The sequence below is a fragment of the Metarhizium robertsii genome (assembly GCF_000187425.2).
Source record: "Metarhizium robertsii ARSEF 23 chromosome Unknown MAA_Scf_8, whole genome shotgun sequence".
Classification (NCBI taxonomy): Eukaryota; Fungi; Ascomycota; class Sordariomycetes; order Hypocreales; family Clavicipitaceae; genus Metarhizium; species Metarhizium robertsii.
This window is the reverse complement of record NW_011942226.1, coordinates 821,816-835,698: the sequence shown is the minus strand read 5'-3', so window position 1 is coordinate 835,698 and position 13,883 is coordinate 821,816. Positions and strand designations below refer to the sequence as shown.

At 56.8% G+C, this 13,883-nt stretch overlaps 5 protein-coding genes across 5 annotated transcripts; 2 read left to right on the top strand and 3 right to left on the bottom strand.

Annotated features, from left to right (window-relative positions):
- Nucleotides 1–1,200: 1,200 nt before the first annotated feature.
- MAA_01040 (Nup53p-like protein) lies at nt 1,201–2,526 on the bottom strand (the record flags this gene model as incomplete). Its single annotated transcript, XM_007819038.1, has 2 exons — nt 1,201–2,371; nt 2,435–2,526. 2 exons carry the CDS (start codon nt 2,524–2,526, stop codon nt 1,201–1,203), a joined length of 1,263 nt encoding a protein of 420 aa, XP_007817229.1.
- A 556-nt stretch (nt 2,527–3,082) lies between these two features.
- Nucleotides 3,083–3,468, bottom strand: MAA_11493 (ATP-dependent DNA helicase PIF1; the record flags this gene model as incomplete). Its single annotated transcript, XM_011413487.1, has 2 exons — nt 3,083–3,277; nt 3,370–3,468. The coding sequence occupies 2 exons, from the start codon at nt 3,466–3,468 to the stop codon at nt 3,083–3,085; spliced, it is 294 nt and encodes a 97-aa protein (XP_011411789.1).
- Nucleotides 3,469–5,282: 1,814 nt separating this feature from the next.
- On the top strand, nt 5,283–6,465 carry MAA_01039 (Extradiol ring-cleavage dioxygenase, class III enzyme, subunit B; the record flags this gene model as incomplete). The annotated part of the gene is made up of 4 exons (XM_007819037.1): nt 5,283–5,498; nt 5,558–5,730; nt 5,786–5,958; nt 6,014–6,465. 4 exons carry the CDS (start codon nt 5,283–5,285, stop codon nt 6,463–6,465), a joined length of 1,014 nt encoding a protein of 337 aa, XP_007817228.1.
- A 68-nt stretch (nt 6,466–6,533) lies between these two features.
- MAA_01038 (RNA 3'-terminal phosphate cyclase) lies at nt 6,534–7,847 on the bottom strand (the record flags this gene model as incomplete). The annotated part of the gene is made up of 2 exons (XM_007819036.1): nt 6,534–7,606; nt 7,691–7,847. 2 exons carry the CDS (start codon nt 7,845–7,847, stop codon nt 6,534–6,536), a joined length of 1,230 nt encoding a protein of 409 aa, XP_007817227.1.
- Nucleotides 7,848–10,013: 2,166 nt separating this feature from the next.
- On the top strand, nt 10,014–12,412 carry MAA_01037 (OPT family small oligopeptide transporter; the record flags this gene model as incomplete). The annotated part of the gene is made up of 2 exons (XM_007819035.1): nt 10,014–10,315; nt 10,387–12,412. 2 exons carry the CDS (start codon nt 10,014–10,016, stop codon nt 12,410–12,412), a joined length of 2,328 nt encoding a protein of 775 aa, XP_007817226.1.
- Nucleotides 12,413–13,883: the final 1,471 nt, after the last annotated feature.

The window sequence follows — 13,883 nt, the reverse complement described above, 5'->3', positions numbered from 1 at the left end:
CGCCCGGGCCCTGCTCCGCGAGAGCCAGGACACGAGCGCCCGCATCGTCGACGCGAGCTGCAGCCTGGTCCGCGCCGAGGTCGACATCTTCGAGAGCCTGGCGCGCAAGGGCTGGACCGGCGGCGGCCTCGACGACCTGCTCGACAAGGGCGTCGACCTCTTCGCCGCCGAGGACGCGGGCGGCCACGCCGCCGCTCCGGGGGCCGCAGACGCCTCCACCACGCTCTTCTCCATCCTGCCGCCTAGGAGCATCCTGGCCGACTCGGCATCCGACGCCGCCGCGCGCCCGGCCCACGGGAGGGGCGACAGCCTGCTGATGGAGTCGGAGCGGTACCAGTCCCTCGCGGCGCTGGCGACGGAGCAGAGCCAGAGGCACAACGGCGTCGGGGCCGGCGCCGCGGCGGGCGCCGGAGACGCGGACAGCGTGTTTTCCGCTGATTTTAACAGACCGCGCGGCGCGAGGCCCTTTTCGCCGCAGCCGATACGCCGGGTCCCCGCCGACGTGACGTTTGAGTCGCTCGGCGCCGTGGGGGAGCCGCCGGCGGACGCGCCTAGGGACGGCGAGCATGAGCGGCAGCCCGACGAGCAGAGGGGGGAGCACGACGACGACGACGCGGCCAGGGGACGCACGAGGTCAAGTTCAGTCTTGACAGAGGAGAGGCACCCCAGCCAAGAGGAGGAGGAGGAGGAGACTGCGGCAGACACGTGGGAGGATTCGTGAGCGTTTGTTTTTCCTTATGGGTTTCCGGGCTGTACGACTACCATTACAAATTGTTTCACTTCACTTCACTTGCCCATCACCGAGCGGTATATTAGTCTTGCATGTAGCGGCATGGTTAGCCTGATGGGAAGAGGGACACCGGGCCGTAATTGCCAACAATGAAGATGCAGCAGTTGCGCCCAAGTCCCCGGCAGGATGGACACGTGGTTCCGACGGTGCGCGGCGTTTTGCAAAGGTGGACTTTATTCGCTTGTCCTAGAAATACAAGTCGCTTATAGCTGGCATTTTATGAGCAACTTTATTGCCCCCCTTCCCCATGATAGATTGGTCCTGCGCCATCAACGCCGACAATGATGCAAATGAATGCCGCCCACTCTGGCGGCCTTTTCGTAAAAAAAAAAAAAAAAAAAGAACCTCGTAAACGTAGTTGCCGCCTGATGCAAAGCTACTTACTGCCACGGCTGACCCAAGGGAAGCTTCTAGTCGTCCTTGTCAACGCTGTAGACGTCGCCCTTGAACAGGCCAAATGTGGCATCTAGCCACCAGATAACCTTCCAGTACAGACTGGCGCGCCCCCAGTCGAACTCGCCTGTTTCCGTTCGCGGCACCTCGTTGCCAATCATGCTGCCGCTGAACCACTTGATAAACGGGACGGCATTGACGAAGCGCTGCATGACGGACTGCTGCGGCAGAAGAGCCTGTTCGGCGGGGAGCAGGCGGGCTCGACGGGCGGTGGGGATGCGGCGGCAAAATATGCCGTCTTCTTCTTGCAGCTCCATGGGTTCTACGCCCGAGCTCACGCCGGGTGCTTCCTGCATGGTGGCCGAGGACGTGTGAGACGGCGTCAGCGTGGCCGTGTCGAGGGTTTGGCTCGATGATTTTGATTCCGACGGCGACATGTCTATCAGTCGGCTGTGCAGCATCGGAGGCAGGCTGTTGTTGTTGGTGCTCTTTCGACGGGGCGTGCCCATGGTGGCGGGCATGCTTTGGGCTCGCTCAAACTCGCTGTCCATGATGCTGTCGACATCCGGGCACGCCTCATCCTTGGCGGGCGGGATGCCCCTGTACTGCTCGGCAAAGACGAGGTAGCCCAGAATCCGCTGGGGACTGGCGTAGATGGCGTCGTTGGCAGCCTCGGTGCTCTCGAATGTGACCTTGACCCAGTGTTCGCCGCCATCGGCACGGTTGACGAGAGCGCGCTCTTCGGGGCTGAGCTTTCGCCGGCGTGTCAAGGCTGGGTCGCGCAGTTCGGACTTGTATCGCCTTTGGGAGGCGGGAGGGTCTCGAGGGTAGTCTTCTAGGATGGCACCGGCGAGTTCCTCATAGTGGGAAATGGCGGCGTATTGCTGGACTGACGAACGGTAACCGCGAAGAATGACCTCGACCGGAATGGACTTGACGACGCGCTGCGGAGGAGCATCGTCCTGCATCAGACCGCTGCTCTTGCGCTGGTTATTGGATGGCGCAGCGGCGGCGGCTTGGTTGGATACCCAGTCGCCGAAAAGCTTGTCTGCGGCAGCGAGGGTCGGGTTCTCGCGACTTCGAGCTGGCGTGCCAGTTCGTGATCGAGACCGCCGGGTGGATTTGCCAAACGAACCGGTTTCTGCGACGCTGCGCCGTGATCTAGAGGTGCCGGTGTGCGCATCATTCCTTTGGATATGGAGTCAGTACAAGGGAGGGATTTGACGACATGGGGTCATGGCGAGAACGAACTGGTTGAAGTACATGGCGTAGGGCCGCTTGATGCCGTCGTCGCCGACGTAGCACTCCTCATCGGGGACATTGTGGAGGATGAGGGGAGCCATGGCTGCGAGCGGGTGTTTGATGACAAAGACCAATGGCTGACAGGAGAGGAATTGATGAGGGCGCACAAATCACAGTCGCTGCGGATGGGCGTGGATGCAGAGAGACGAGGAGGCCAAGGTCAAGGTCGAGCTCTCATGGGGACGGAGTTGGAGTTGGAGTTGGAAATGCAAATGGAAATTTCCTGGGAGCTGCGCGAAAGTGGATCATGGACGAGCGCATGGGAGCCGGTGATTTGCTGTGCGGGTCTCGGATGCTCTGGCAGGGCAACACGATCTCAGATTTGGGCAAATTACCAAGGTAATTTTATTACTCGGTACGCGGTAGAAATAAAATCCAGGATTCCTCCTCCCAGACATTGAAACGTCTTTGACGTCATTGGCCGCGTTGCTGTTGAGTCGCCCATCAACGACGAGGTACTAACCACGACGTAGGCAACTTGTAACCCTCCAGTCCAAACTTAAATACAGTCTAGTCTGCTTGTCTTCTTTGGGCTCCCAGTTGCCTCCATTAGCTGAGTAAGATCTGGGTGTTTGCTGTTGCCACGTGTGCAGAACGCTAAGAAAAACACTTCTGCTTGTCCGGAACATTCATGTGATTATCCTTGCCGCAAAACATCGGCCACTGGTCCTCGGGACATGTCTTGAGGATGCAGCACGCAATATCGTTTGGGAAGGGACCCATACAGCCTCCGACATACGGGTCTTGGTGCTGGCTTGTGAACTCGCCCTTGAACTCGTTGAGGCAGCCGACCTGGTCCCAGAGGCGGCTGGTTAGCAACCTGACTAGAAATCGCTCTGCATGTCCAGCGCCAATTCACAGTATTCAGGTGGACCGAGACTTACAGCGCAGGCAATTGGATTGTTGTGGATTTGGGTAGCTTGTACGCCAGAGGACCACCAGAGAGCGAGGCAGAAAGCGGCTCCAAATTGTAAGCGTGCCATTGTCGTAGTCAGTCGTGTGTATAAACTGGTTTGTCTGTGTGCTTGTTGCCCCGCCAAGTAAATTATAATAACCGTACTGAGGATCCTAGTCTTTTCTGGGCCTGAAGGCTTGGTGTCTAAATAGTTTGGGATGGGTCTGATGGGATCAATATATAAAAAAAGAGCCAACAAAGACAAGATAGAAAAAAGATGTGGCAAGATCAAAATCAAGCACCTCGCCATTTTCTGTCTATGGGCCGAAAAGAGCGCCGATCATGTAGAGGACCATCCCTTGACCCAGGGTACATGGCATAGCCAAACATTTGGATGCTGCGCATAACTCAGAGATAGACCGGGCGTCTAGGCTGAATCTCCAAGCCATTGGGGTGGAATAAGCAACTCGCAAATGCTTGACCATGAGTCGCCTCGTGCGACCCTGCTTTTGCCTAGATCATGCCGACGGCTCACCACATCATACGAGACAATCCAAGCCAATATCAGTTATACATGCTCAGCGCCCTGCACAGAACCTGACAACTGGGTAGTCGGACATTTTGTCAGCTGTGTATGTATGCATGGACCAGGAGTCGATACGAAAAGCTTAGCATCAAGCTTCATCATACGAGGACAAAAAGGGCACTCGATGCCACCACGATCCAAAGCCATGATTGGCGGCCGAGGCGGGGTAAGCTGCATGTCGTCCAGCATGGAATGCATAGGAACGAATTCTATGCTGCGTGGCCATGTCAGTGTTTGCATTTTCAGCCAGAGAACCCCTGGTGAGCTTCAGATGCTTGTCGCTGACGGGACTTTTTGGCTCGACCAAGTTTTATCCTTGGGGGCCGATTTCCCCATCAGTCGACGAGCATGGCATGGCATGTCGAGGTGATTTCAATTACTGGTCGGATCTGTGCCATTGGAGCGGAATATCTCATTGTTCGGAGAGGTCTCGATGAGGTATTTGACGAAACGCCACATATACACCATGGGCGACGATTGTGGATACAGTCGAAGCCGTGTAGACGAACGATGTAATAGGTACGCGAGAGACATACAGAGCCTGCTTTTTTTTCAGGTTGAACGAGGTGTGGCTCGCAAAGGCTGAATCGGAGGCAGAACCTGAGTGAGGCCCTATCCCCAACAGACGCAGGTGGCAAATGGCATGATTCGTACAGACTGTTTGCTTGGAAATAGGGTGCTTCTGCTTCTGTAAATGGGACGAGACAAGGAAGAGACTGCACCGACGATGATCAAGGCAGCATCTTGGTAGAGCGATATCCTATCCCCTGCCAGGGACGTCAACACAGACACAACAGGACTAGCAGTCATGTTCCCGAGCAAAGTGGACGAGTCATGTTCTGGAATAGGCGTCGCGTTTCCGTCGTCGGTTCTTTTCCACTCAGCGAATCTTGTTGGCTTTGCGCACCTCCCGACTACCGGCTGCCGACGTTGTGAATAAGATTTGTCTGCGAAATATTCCTCGTAGACGTCAATTGGTTCGTTTTGACAAGTTCTCTTGGTCTAACAGGGTCACGGTTGCCTGTACCATGACACTCGTGATGAAGCCGATGCTGCGACTTGGACGATGGCGAGTGGTCAATTCATAGTCAATATTTTTAAAATGCCCGGTGGATGAATAAAACAAGGTGGAACACCGCCAAGCGCTGGCGCTGAGTAATAAAACATTCGACATTCAACGTGGTCTTGCCCATCAACTCCACAGTTGCCGCGCGCTAATTGATAATCCATCAGTTGACATCGATGCAATTGACCGTCTATAAGACGGCGGGCATCGCAGCCGCAGCACCAGGAACCAAGTCCCCAGCGAGCAGACAATGTCGTGGCTGTCCAGTCGATCCCTGGCCCTCGCTTCCATAGCCGTCGTGCTCGCTCTTCTCCTGTCGCCCATCTCCCTCACAGACATTGCCGCCAAAACAGCAGCGCCCTTCCGGCAGCCGAGTTCGAGCTCCTCGTCCAGCTCCAAAAACACATCATCGTCGCCCGCCGCCCCAATGACCAAACCGCCCGTCTACTTCTTCAGCCACGGAGGCGTAAGTCGCCTCGCCCGTCAGCGCCCTGCACCGACTGAGACTAATCCATTGCCCGGCAGCCCACCGTCCAGTATGACACACAGCACGCCGCCTACCCGGTCCTGCAGCAGATTGGCAGGGAAATCACACAAAAGGTCAAGCCCAAGGCCGTCGTCGTGTTTTCCGCGCACTGGCAGGGCGCAAGGGACGAGATTTACGTCAACAAGGACGAGCACGCCGACTTGATATACGAGTTTGTTCAACCCCCCAACATGAATCTTGCCTGCGTGGGCTTTGCCTGACCCAAGAGTCGCCAATAGCTTCTACGGATTCCCCGACCATTACTACCAGGCCAAGTATCCGAACAAGGGCGACGCCCAGCTCGCCAGCAGGATCATGGTGATGCTGTCCGAGGCCGGCATCGCAAGCAGAGGCGTGAGCCGCGGCCTCGACCACGGCGTCTGGTCGGGCTTCACCGTCGGTACGTGGCAAGCAAAGGGCCCTTGGCGCACGCATCTCTGACAACAAAACCGCAGCATTCGACCCCGAGACCAACCCGCTCAACGTGCCCCTGGTGCAGGTGTCGCTGTTCAAGTCGGAGTCGCCGTCGGCGCACTACGCCCTCGGGCGGGCCGTGTCGGCCCTGAGAGACGAGGGCGTCGTCATCATCGGCGCCGGCATGTCGGTCCACAACCTGCGCGACCTGCACTCCGTCTTTGACGGCGACGGCGCGCCGCTCCCCTACACGGTCAGCTTTGACAATGCGCTCCGGGAGGCGGTCGAGGCGGACCCGGCCCAGAGGGAGGACAGGATGGCCGCCGTGTGCGCCCGGCCCGACGCGCGCCAGGCCCATCCCTACATGGACCATGTGATGCCCGTGTTTGTGGCGGCCGGCGCGGCCTACGAGGACAGGGGCAAGCAGACGTGGACTTTTCACGAGGGGAGCATGGGATGGGCGCAGTACCGCTTCGGCCAGTTGCCCGAATGACGTGGCGCATATGATAAGTGCCAAGTGCTTTTGTGCTACAGTTTTAGAATGCATTTGTTTTTTTCCCATCATGACCCCTGTAGAGAGAAGCCAACGCCCCTGACCACGTCTCCCTTGTTGTAGAATTCAGCCTCGGGGAGCAGCTCGCTAATCACCCACCTTGCCGTCGTGGTGTGCGTCGAGCCGTGCCCAAACGGCTCGTGTGTCTTTTCCCTCCTCATCCTCGTCTCCTCGCCGACCGGCCCATTCGTGCAAGACCCGGCCGGGTCCCCGCCCCGGACAAAGGACGAGTACCCCTCGGCGAGAGCCTGAACGGAAAGCAACTGGTCCTGGAGAAATTCGTCGACCGTTCCGCCGAGGCTCGTTTCCTCGTAGAGCGCCTTGCAGAGACCGGCGCACGCGGCCTGGATCACCCTGTCCCGCGACGTCTTGGGCTTCTTGGGCATGGAGAAGAGCGAGTCGCGCGCCCAGCGAATCCCGCCCTCGGAGTGCGCAACCAGCAGGATGCTCCATCGCGCGTCGCTCCCCGAGTCCTCCACCACCCTGAACTCGACGTCGGCGTCGGGGTACAGAGGGCCCAGCGCGGCGACGAGCTCCTCCTGGACACGCGCGTGAGACGCCCCCGGCACGACGACGCTCGCGTCTACCCTGCGGACACGGTATGATTCCGGAAAGGCGTATTCCCGGGGCGGCGAGAACCTGAGCGTCGCGCCCCTGGGCACCGGGTGAATCGTCAGCGTCATGTGGCCCCTTGATCTCGGGCCAAGATTCCACCCCCGCGCCTTGAGCGCCCTCTCCATCCTGATGCCGAACCTCTCCTCCAGCGTTGGCGCGAGAACCTGGTCAAAGTACTCGTAGCTAAGCGACCAGTGGACGTTGGTGCCGCCCCAGATGTCGAGCACGACGGGCTCACCGGCGTCGTTGCCCGCGAACAAGACGTACGGGAAGATGGCCTGCAGAACCAGCAGCGCGCTCGCCGCGTCCGTGTCGGCCTTGATCTCGAAGCGGCGCTGGGCGAGGTCCGTCGGCGGCCGCTTGGGGCTGAACGTGAGCGTCTTGGACCCGACTGCCATGCCGGTTGTTTCTGCGCCCGTGACTTGTGCAAGCCACGACAGCGACGTGACGTGCTGCGCCTTGAGGCCTGTCAGGAGAGAGAGAGAGAGAGAGGTCAGTCACGACGGCATCGAGCGAGCTGGTACAGGGAGACGGATGGGATGGGACGGACCGCCGCCTCGGCCGCCCTCGCGGTTGCCACGGACGTTTTCGATGGTGACGGGCTGCGATGTGAGTGCCGCGAGGCCGCAGGCGATGCGGACGAGCTGGCCGCCGCCTTCGCCGGTGCGCCCGTCCAGCACGATGGGCTTCGTGGACGGTTGTATCATGGTGGTGTTGGGTGTGGCTGTTCGTTTCCTAGGGCTGCCGTTGGGTTTTTAGCATGCATTAGCGCAGAATACGGCGAATCCATGTTGACAAAGAGGCGCCGGGGGAATTCACAAGATGAAAAACATGAAAAAGTAAATAAATTAGAGTAAAAATCGAACAACAGAGCTTGCTTCTCGAATCAAGGGTATAGACAACCGGCTTACCTGTGCAGGCAGTGGAGATGGACAACAACCGCGACCAATTACTCGGCAGTTGAATACAGATTACTCCCTCTTCCCAGAGTGGCTATTGGGACACGCAGATTTACTTTCCTGCATGAGTCCTTTTTTATATACGCATTGGGTATTTTTGCCTCGTTTGTGCCGCGCCCATGACTCACTCGGCATCCGAACGTATTTCCACAGGGACCCCATTAAAAACCGACCGTCTCGACGCTTCAATGCTGCTACTTGGACCGACTTGGGGTTCGATGCTGGTTATTTTAGCGGTTTCACGGCTACATGAGCGGCAAATACATTTGATGTATTTGTGACTAGACCATGCACCGTCGTGTTGGATAACCGAGGTCGTCGAGTGGCCGTTCGCAACAGCATGGTCCAAATCACGCGCCGAATGATCCGTGCCACCCGGAACTAGCTGCCTAAGAATAATTACACAGCATGGCAGTGGAACAAGGTGCTATAGTGGAGTCGCCCTTTTCATCATTTCTGTTCTGAATAGTTGTGTTGGAATCCGTGAAATGCGAATCAGCTGGATTCATTTTGTGCCGTCCAAAACCACCATCATGAGATATTGGCTGATATTCCTTCAGACGGGACAAACTGCGCTAGTGCATCTCACAAGGGCGCAATGGGTTGCGTCGGCTATATGATTCGCTCGATTGACAAGAGACTTTGGTCAAAGAGCAAGATTCCAAGCGAGGCCTTGGAGAAGAAGACGGAATCGGGGACAAAGTGTAAGCTAGTTGAACGTCGTATGTCGTGAATTACAGAGAATGACCAATAGATGGTTATAAATTCGAAATTCATGTCCGAGTGGCAGACTTTTATTTGTTCATGTGTTTGGTCGCCCATGGCCAGGTTGACGATTTGTTCTCCTCGTCGTGTCTCGTCATGTTGCAGAGCCAGCCTCAGTAGGCTTCTGACATTGCTATCCGCTCGCAAGTATGATAATACACCCCCCCAAAATACGATTAGCTACCGACACGACTCTCTGAATTGCCATGTTGAAACCTTTGTCTTAATCAACTGGGGTACCGGATCTAAGCAAGACGAATATCGAGCATACGGTCGTTACTGCGACAACGACGAATCTGGGCAAGCATCTTACTACAGAGACCAAGGCTTCAAGCAGACACAGTGTGCTGTCCCGGGTGTACCGGGATTTCAATGCGCCTTGCTTGGCTTCCGTGGAGAAACTCGCACCAACTCGAGTGTAACCAACATGCCAACCTTGCCATTGGCCCCGGACATGACATCGACGCCAAGAGTCCAGTCCTGCATCGGAGTAGATTAACCAGGTCAACAGGGGACTTTTGACAGTCAACCCCGCGACGCCATCGGAACCCCCCACGGGCTGATGGTAATAAGGCTGCGAATCAGGCCGAGTTGAGCGTCTCGCGGCTTCCTTCTCCGACGTGGAGGCGGCGGGGAAACTTGTCCGTTTTATCCAGGACCCCCGAAAGACATGCGAATCCATCCCATCTCAAGTCCTGTTTCATTTCGTATCCCCCGCTTACATGTGGCAAGCCCGTCGGGAACCGTTTGACGAGGCTGGCCGGCGGATTGACCAATGCCGTGTTACACTTTGACGCTGAGCAACGCCGACGGCAAATCAACACCCAAGAATCAAGATGCTCTCCTTTCTGCTTCGTCACCGCCCGGCATGAGACGCACCACGCACCGCTGGCCCCTTCTCCATCATGCTTCATCCGGGAGAGCGCCAAGCTAGGCCGTGGGCGCGGATTGTAACCATCCATCGCGATCCCGAGTGCCGGGCCTATGGCAGTTACTCCTCGCTCTGCAGGTAGCATTTGTCCCATGATGCCCCTGGTCGTTATGGATCGGTACAGCAGCGCGTTTTCCTTTTCTTAAACCCGCCGGTCCCCGCCTTGCTGTTCTGCGCATCGACGCACGACTCACGCGGGGACGACGAGGCAAAACACGATGAAGAAGCCCTTGCAAGTGTCCAGCCCGGGCGCGGACGACACATCACCCAGCAGCAAGTCCGCCACCGCGGCAGAGACGGGCCTGGACGAGCCCAAAGGAGACCATGCCATGAAACGTGGGGATGCCCAACGACTTGCCGACGCAGACCACGTCCTCGGCGAGGATTCCCCGTATGAAGAAGTGCGGGCTGCCGTCCGCAACACCGACCACGAACAAGTGGCGAGCACCGTGAGAGCGTGGATCCTCGGCATCATCTTTGTGACGGTGGGCAGCGGCCTCAACATGTTTCTGAGCATGCGGTGCGCCGCCCCCCACCGTTCTTGAGAAAATAGGAGCAAGCCATGCGTCAAGATGCTGACCAGAACTCCAGGAGCCCTGCCATCAACTTTCCCGCCATCGTCGTCCAGCTGCTTGTCTACCCCATCGGGTGCCTCTGGGCCAGGCTCGTGCCAGCAAGAGTCTTCGACACCCTTGGAGTGCGGTGGACATTCAACCCGGGCCCATTCACCATCAAAGAGCACGTCGTCATTACCCTCATGGCCAACGTCTCGCTGGGATATGCCTACAGCACGGATGCGCTGCTGGCGCTGCAGGGAAGGCCATTCTACAACTTGAATCTCGGCTGGGGCTTCTCGCTGCTCTTCACCCTCAGCTCCCAGCTGATTGGCATTTCCCTCGCCGGCCTCTTCCGCCGGTTCCTCGTCTGGCCTGCCGCCATGATGTGGCCCAATCAGTTTGCGAGCACCTCGCTCTTTTACGCCCTGCACGACAAGAGCAAGGGCGACGACGGCCTCCGCTCCAACGGCTGGCTGGTGAGTCGGTACCGGTGGTTCGCCATGGTCGCCGCGTCCATGTTTTGCTACTACTGGATCCCCGGCGTCTTGTGGCAGGGCTTATCCGTGTTTGCCTTTGCCACCTGGATCCGGCCCAGGAATGTCGTCGTCAACCAGCTCTTCGGAGGGACTACCGGGCTGTCGCTCATCCCGCTCACCCTCGACTGGACCTATGTCACGGCGTACCTGGGAGACCCGTTGCTAGCCCCTACTCACTCCCATGTCAACACCTTGGTTGGCCTGCTCGTCTTTGTGCTCGTCCCGACCATCGGCATGGTGTACAGCGGCACGCTGTTCGCCGACCATCTCCCCCTGGTGACGGCACAAACCTACGATAATACGCAAAGCAACTACAATGTCAGCCGAATTCTCGGAAGCGGCTTCACCTTTGACGAAGCCAAGTACAGGGAATACTCGCCGCTCTTCCTGGCGCCCACGTTTGCGCTCAACTACGGCCTGTCCTTTGCGGCCTTGACCGCAGCCATTGTCCACACCGCCCTGCACCACGGCAACGAAGTTTGGCATCGTTTCCGCGCAGCACGAAGCCAGGAGCCCGATGTTCACTTGAGCATGATGCAAAAATATGCCGAGGCGCCCGACTGGTGGTATGGCGCGCTGTTCCTCCTCGCCATGGCCTTTGGCCTCGCCACTGCCGAGGCGTACGATTCTCAACTTCCGTGGTGGGCATTCTTTGTCTCTGTACTCGTGGCTCTCGTCTTCATTATTCCGACGACCATGATCCTTGCCGTGTCCAACATTTTGCTCAGCCTCAACGTCATCTCACCCTTTCTCGCCGGCTTCATGATTCCGGGCCGGCCGATTGGCGTCATGCTCTTCAAGGTGTTCAGCACAATCACCCTGGGACAAGCCCAGACCTACAGCGGCGACTTGAAGCTCGCGCACTACATGAAGATTCCGCCCAAAATCACCTTTTGGTGCCAGGTAGTGCCTACCATCTGGGCAGTCTTTGTCCAGATTGCCGTCATGAACTGGACCCTCGGAAACATCCCGGACGTATGCACCAACCTGCAAAAAAACCACTTCACATGCCCCAACGGACGGGCCTTCTTCTCATCCAGCATTGTATGGGGCGTCATTGGACCTCGACGCATGTTTGGCGTGGGAGGCATGTACGCCCGTTTCAATTGGTTCTGGCCCGTGGGCGCGGCGCTGCCTGTATTGTTATACCTCCTGACAAGGACTCTCAGGATCACCTTCTTCCGACACTTTCAGGCGCCCATCATGCTGGGAGCCATGGCCTGGCTCCCGCCGGCCACACCCCTGAGCTTTTCGTCGTGGGGTCTCGTCGGGCTCATCTTCAACAAGTGGATTCGAAATAGGTGGAATGGTTGGTGGACGACGTACAACTACACCACGGCTGCAGCGCTGGATGCCGGCCTGATCCTGAGCACCATCGTCATCTTCTTTGCCATTACGTTTCCCAACGTGACAGTGCCACAGTGGTGGGGGAACGTAGCTGTTTTTGAAACGCTAGACGCGACGTATGCTGCTGTTTTGAAGAAGGTGCCTGAAAATGGAACATTTGGCCCGGCGACGTGGTGATGGCCGGGATTATGGCCGTAGGCGGTTCTTTGTATGCAAAGTTTGTTGTGAAAATGTGTGTTTGATCAATCTTGGCTAGTTTGACCGTGTATTCATGTATGGCCCATGATCCTAACAGAATTCTCAATACGCCGGCAAAACTTGACGCAGTTGTTTTACATGCACCAGCAGAGACTCCCCAATTTGTCGTGGTTTGTCACCTTGGCTAGCCGCAAGGTGAGATATGGCTCAAGTAGACGGTCTTGTGACACAATACGAGAAACCCGACTGCATACCTATTCCGGCCTGATTCAAGGTGAAAAAACGTCAAATACAGGGACTGTATAGCTGAGCAGCGAATCATACATGGCCATCATCTTGCTGCACTGGCGGCGTGGCGCCACGTTGCGCCCGGGATCAACGGAGCACACACAAACCAAGTTGTCAGCCGGCAATGTCTCAACGAATCGGCTCCTGGCGGTGGCGATTGTTCTTTTCGAGCAGATATTGGCGATTCAGCTCCGAATTACCAACTCAACAGTCTCCGCGTGCGCTTGGCCATGTTGACGATAACAAAGTGTTGAGCCTCACAAAGGGGCGTTCCCTCTCCAAAATTGCCGGCCAAGGCAGCCAATAATCTGCATGTGTCGGTACTAGTCCGCAGGAGGCTTGTACGGGCTGAAATGTACAAGCGACATGCATAACCAAGGCAGGGCTAGTCCCAAATTCCGCCACCATCTGCCCATCGGGAAGTTGCCGACGTGGACGATTTGGCGTCTGACAATTCCCAGATGAGATCAATTCTCCTTCCAGTATCTGGTGGCAAAGTCCATCTTGGACAATGTTCGTTTACTCTCATGATTGAACTTCGAGCTCTGATTGCTAAAATCGGGTTGGTGAATCGTTCATCCTCAACTCCGGCACAGATCTGGAGCCGCCGACCTCGGTGAACCTCTTGCTTTCTTCGGCACACCACTTAGAAGGCGGAGATTCTCGTGTTGCATTGAAACCACCAAAACAGCCTCACTTCTCTTCTAGTCTGCCTCATGACGACCCTGATGCAGCCGTGTGGGGTATTGATGCCTTTAGTTTTCCCTCCGGCCGTATGATGTGAGCAGTTGCGCCCAAACCTGTGGCAAGAATTGGCAGTTGGTTGCGAATGACTCGACTCGATTTTTAGATATTGACGACCAGCGTTAGTTCAGTCGGGGAGCCTCAAGCTACAAACAATAGGCGTCAGATGTAAACCGGCCCCCGAGAACTGATAAAAGGCTCTGCAAAGAGCGTGTTCACCCTTGATAGGTGAGGGGAGTCCACGTAGTGTGTATGCGCTTCTCCGTTGTCACTGCACAAGAAGCTTGCATATGTTCATAATGGTTGAGCACTGTATATAACGTCTTCCGGGCGCTGTTGTCGATTGGGTTTCTGTACCCGGCATCCCCCTTGTTCTCAAACGTCGTTGACAAACAGTATCGTGTTGCTTGAAAACTGG